Below are 6000 nucleotides of genomic sequence, written 5' to 3' on the forward strand. Positions count from 1 at the left end.
AAAGTAGGAAAAGTTTGAGTGGTAGGAGCATCACCTTTCACTCACAAAGGGGAGAAGGATCTAACATACTATGATGATATAATCCCAAAAGAAGCACAAACTCACTAAAGCCTCTTGTTTGAATCAAAAAGAAAGAAAGTTGAGAAAGGGGTTTCCTCATTCAACAACTTAATTTTGACTCAAATAGTTAAAGAGGGTTGTGAATTTAATTCATCTTTCTCATCTCATTTTTCTCTAAAGTTTGTTTGGAATCCTATCATCATAATTCATGTTCTTCTTTTTGGTTGTTGGATTTTTCTAGAGACTTTGAAGAGTATAGTTCTTAATTTACTCTAATTGAGTAAGAAAAAAAAAATTCAAAGATGTGTTTGGAAATTATCCTCGTAAATGGTTATACAGCAGATTCAGGGTATTTGGAGGACTCGAGATGAGAAGTTGAAACCCTACCATGCTTATTTAAACTTGTTGATGGATAGATTTGATAATATAAAATAATTTTTTTAAATACGATTTTAAATTATTATTGAGTTTTTAAATACGATTTTATTTCTAAAACTAATTTAATTATTATTGAGAAAAATTATTTTTGAAATTCTAAGGATCAATCAATCTTGCCATGGCTTAATGTCTTTGCATGCCTCAATGTCTTTGCATGCCACCAAGTTGTTTTAATGATAATGATGCATGTCTCAATGTTTCCAGCATGAGTTGGATCTGAATTGATGAAGTCAAGACACTGTTGATGTTGCCATTTGCTCTCTGAACTTGAAAGCTTTTGTTTCTCCTGTACTCATTTTCTCCCCCACAAAAAAAAGTCAAAAAGTGGTTCGCCTGCTTCCATTATGTACTTGTGGGTGCACATGAGCAAGCAAGATGAGCAGCGTGCAGTCCCCACAAATCATTCATCTGCCATCTGAATTTTTCACGGTGATTTAATTTTCCAGGAAAATTTGGCTTCCATTGAGCAAACCATTGAAGTCTCCGGCCAAGAGAAATATAAAGGGGAGGAAATGTATAGGGGAGGTGTTAAGTGTGAAAAGTATCTTAGAATTTAACAAATTACATGAAGGTGTCAATTCATTTTCGTAGTATCTGAAACTCATTGTTGTATTAGGACTCGGTTATAGGTGTGATGGATCTTCACGATTTTAAAACATGCCTATAAAGTTAAAAACTAGAAATTTGAGGAACTTCTTCCAAAAAAATTTGAATTAGAATTTTTCATGATGATTTTTGGGGAAAATTTGGCTTCCATTGAACAAATCATTGAAGTCTCCAATCAAAAGAACGTAAATAATACGTATAATATGAAAACTACCTTAGAATTTGGGAATTATGTGAATTATGTAATGATATATGCTAATTTTCATTGCATATCAAGCTTGTCTTCAGGAGGGTTGCGTTCCAAGTACAATGGGTCCTTGTTAGAAACTTTTTCCCCAATTGACGTGGGTTCATAGCATCAATCGGAGGGTTCAGTCCTTCCTCGCAGTTTTAGGATGGAAACCTTAGGAATTTCCTTGGACATGGGATATCACAAAAATTTAATCCTTCTAGTACAGGGCCTAGGCCCCATGTCCTGAGTTGGTAGCTGGGTGGTTCCACCATATTTTCATGTGTCATAGTTCTTGTCTAGCTCCACATTTATGCCTATTTTTTCAGATCCACCCAAAAAAATTTATTAGAAAAGATGGAAACACTAAGGATAGAAATGAAAGAACAAGAATAAAGAAGAAAGTGTGTACATGAAAATTGAAAAAAAAATGATCTAATTATACTGTACAGATGATAATTAATTAAGCCCAAAAAATGTAACCACTTCTTTCATCCAAGAGACATGAACTTGATCAGTTCACCTCCGGGATACTCTGCAGTGCCGGCCTCCAAGATCTCTGCCGCTGCATATCGGCCGACCGGTCATTGTCAGTACCGTTGATCATCAGCTGAGCCAGTACATGTTCCAAGGTCACCCCCTGCATGTCCACTCTGGCCAGCAACTCCTCAAGCTCCTTCTTTGTGATCTTGATCTTCACCTCTCTACCAGACGGAGACCTTGGCAAAGAGCCTCCCATCTCCGCTAGCAGCCTCCTCTTCTCCTCCATGTCTGAACCAGCCCCACCTCCACCAAACACTTCCTTATCATCATCCTGGTTGGCCAGCTCCATTGGCCCCAAGTCATCACCGGCCCACACCATGGACGAATCTCGCCTAAAACAGTTACCCATTTCTAGTTTTTTTTCTTGTTCTGCAAAGAGAGAGCTGAGAAATGGGGAGGGTTGTGGGTTATATAGAGGAAGAAGGAGGTGGAGTTTGACATGGTTCCAGGAAGCTAAGGCTTATTAGACTGCATGTGGGTGTCGGGATGTGGGATCTGGGTTCATCTTAGAGGTTGGTTTGTTGACCAAATCACCGCCAGCTTCCGTGTAGGACCATCACCATGAACATGAACGTAGCTTGATGTCAACGCATACGGCTTGATCAGCTGTGGTTGGTTAATTTCAGTGGGCAATGCCATTAAACTTCCACGTTTAGCCCCGTCCAATGCTCTAATAGTTAATTTGAAATTTGAACTCTAAAATTCCTTTTTCATGGATCTCATATCATTTCACACTCACTCCAACAAGAAATTGTGAAAATTGTGGATGAAAACAAAAATCATAAACTATTATTTTAGAAAACGTTTTCAAAAAATAGTCTTTAAAAATTATTTTCTGAAACTTAAAATCTATTAAAAATTTAACATATTTTTTATGTGTTTAAAAATAAATTTTATCTAGTGCTTTATTTTTAATCCTTTTTCATATTTATATTTTTATTAAAAAAAAATCCCAAAGAACACAAATAAAAAAAAAATTAAAAATAACAAAAGATGTTATCTAAAAACATCATATTTTCAGTTTAAGAACAAAAAATTGTTTTCTATTTTATAATTATTAAACATATTTTTTAATTTTTTTTATTTTAAAAAATAAAAAATTGTTTTTGAAAACAGTTGTCAAACTTATAATCCTCTCAACATTATGGTAACTTTTTACCTTGTTATATATGTTATTAAGCTGAAGGGCATGGAGGCTAATGGCTTAATTAGGGTTTGGAGCCAGCTGCATGGGCAAGGAGGCTAATGGCTTTAGGGTTTGGAGCCAGCTGCAGCCTGCAGCAAGAGGAAATTAAACGTCAACCAATTCAACCAAACGGCATAATAATCTATTTGGGGAGTTGGGGGTGGGAAAAGGGTTGATGGTGGAATCTAGGGATGAGACAAGGAGGTGTGAACATGGCTCACCAAACGAATCTTATGACCTTCTAGGGTTTTTACTTGTTCCCCTGATGCCTTTCTCATTGAATATTTCATACTAGCTTGTTTTGTTTATTTCCTTTGCCCATTCAAATTTCTATCTCCATTAATTGTAAGGGTCCAACACTCACCAAATTTTCCCACATTTCATTTACTTAGACTCCTTTTGAATCTTTCTCCATCTTTTAGTCTCATCATAAATGGTTATTTTGTGGAAGCACTAAGAGTTAACGACTTTAGTATAATATTTCATACCATAAATTTTTTCAAATATATTGCATAATTTGTGACCCGGATATTAAAAAACAATATACATAACCTTTTTTTTTTTTACAATAATTTTTGTATATGGCATATAGTATAGGCTCTCTCGAGAAGGAACCAATGATTAAGAAGTGTAATGTGTACAACCGATATACCCCCTCCCTTCTCTCGGTCTCATTATTTTATATATATCTTTCTATTATTTTGTATCTTGGTCTTATTACTTTATATCATGATTTCATTTTTTTCGTACTTTAGTCTATATTTATACTATGGTCTTATATATTATACTGTCATTCAATAACCCAAATTTCATCATACATTTAAACAGCTCAAATTTAAAATTCAATATCATACTGAATTGGTACCATACATTTTTCCTACATAATAAATACTTTGTTATTACCAACAAAATTATATTTCGATCTGAATGAATCTTATAAGATTCAAATTGTGTGACTAGTCAATGGAGTTGAGTAAATGCCATGAAAGCTTCTCAACCTAGTCAAAGATAAGCTTGACACATAACTTCAAACTTTATCAATATATTCCATTTCATGGTTTGCTTGTTGTGACCTAGTTTATGATTTTTCTTCACCTTACGACATCTTCCTAGGCTATGCCACTAGTTTTCATGTCCAAAATTTTTACGGATAAGGCTTTTGAATTATTCTTTTGAGTAGAAAAACATTAGCTTATATTTTTCTTAATTGAATTGGCTAATGAATATTGTTACTATAATATGTTCTAGTCAAAGAAATTCAAGAATATGGATCACAAATGATTGACAAGTGCCCTAGTTTAAGATAAACACCCATTGAATATTTGAAGTTGTAGTTTAGTATGAGTTTGAGTTTGAATTGTAATTTTTCTTTCCTCGTGATTTTTTTTCTCGTCGTTATTATTATTTAAGTTCATTTAAAAAATAAAATTGAAAGAAAATTTGAGGATGATTTTGGGTGTAGCTTTCAAATATTTTTTTATTGTTCTTGAAAATAAAATTTTAAAATATTTTTTTCTAACTTAGTCTTCCTGATGGCTTTGTACACTTTCGTATGGTATAAAACTTTTTGATGTGTTATTTTTCTAATTTTTTTTTTAAGAATTCCCTCTGAAAAAATACCTAAAAACGCATCAAATATGTTCTAAAAAATCACTTGCATCATTCATTTTTTAATTTTAATATTTATTTTTATTCTAAACACAAAACTGTGTTTTAATAAAATGATTTTTCAAATAAAACCTAATTTTTAATGATCATATATATAATCAATTGGACTCATTGGCATCTAAAGAGGGATAAATCCATGATGGTTGATGGTGGGTGAGTTTCTTGCTCAATGGTGGGCCGCAAGAAGCCCATGGCAGCCCAGTTTTTCTTCCAGCCAATGGGCCAAGATCTTCTATTCATGGCCTGAGCCCATTCTTTGGGCTTTAAGGAAATAAAAATATAAAATTATATTTAAAATAGAAAGGTTTACCATGAATTTGCCATAAATTATTCTAGAAAATTTTACTCTACCTAATCACTAGCAGGCCACTCGGTTTAGTAGTAATTTTAGAAAGTGTTTTTAATATTTTTAATACTAGTAAAAATTTTAAAGTGTTATAAATAATAGAAACGTTTTCAAAAATTACTATCAAATACACTCTTATAGCCCATTTGATAGTAATTTTAAAAAACTTTTTAATATTTCTAACACTTAAAAAAAATTATTATTTAAGTATTAAAAATTTTAAAAACACTTTCTAAAATTACTCTCAATCGCACTCTCAGTCTCCACCATTAATGCTCAAAAATCATTCTCCATTGTTAAATGGTTGGGAAAAAAAAAACATTAAATTGTCACTTTAGTAAATACCATAATTTCATTTGAGAAAAATGACATATTTAGCATCCAAAGCTCATTTTAGAAAAAAAAAAATTAAATAGTTTTTTAAGTATTTAAATTATTTATAAGAACCCAAATTTTGTGTAGAACTCAAATGTGAAATACAATTTTTTCGACTTATTTATGTACAATAAAAAAAAGTTAATTATTTCTCAAAAGAACTTTGAGGAAAAAAAAAAAAAACATGTTATGAGAATAAAATTTCGAAAACCTGTCAAATGTACTTTTTCTTTAAAATATAAAATTGTTTTTAAGAATAGTTTCTAAATCAATTTTGAAGATTAATATTTCCAGAGATATTAATGTAATAACGGAAGCAGAAAATCATTCAATTTTTCTTAGAATCTTCCAATAGTTAAGAGTATTGAATTTTATGGTCCAAAAAAGCTTATAAAATGAAAATCCAAATGTACTATCTCACCAAAAGCCCCAATGATGAAAATGTGTCTACAAAGGGGGAACCATCCACACTTAATAGAAAGACCTTACGAGGTAAACGGCAAAAATGGTCTCATTTGAAGACAAGCCATGAATATAGAGCTAGAACTC

General features: G+C 32.1%; 1 protein-coding gene across 1 annotated transcript; it reads right to left on the bottom strand.

Moving 5' to 3' along the window:
• Window positions 1-1677: 1677 nt before the first annotated feature.
• Window positions 1678-2320, bottom strand: LOC117924118. The gene has a single exon (XM_034842685.1). It carries the CDS (start codon window positions 2223-2225, stop codon window positions 1848-1850), a length of 378 nt encoding a protein of 125 aa, XP_034698576.1. The 5' UTR covers window positions 2226-2320; the 3' UTR covers window positions 1678-1847.
• Window positions 2321-6000: the final 3680 nt, after the last annotated feature.

Source organism: Vitis riparia, chromosome 10 (assembly GCF_004353265.1).
Source record: "Vitis riparia cultivar Riparia Gloire de Montpellier isolate 1030 chromosome 10, EGFV_Vit.rip_1.0, whole genome shotgun sequence".
Classification (NCBI taxonomy): Eukaryota; Viridiplantae; Streptophyta; class Magnoliopsida; order Vitales; family Vitaceae; genus Vitis; species Vitis riparia.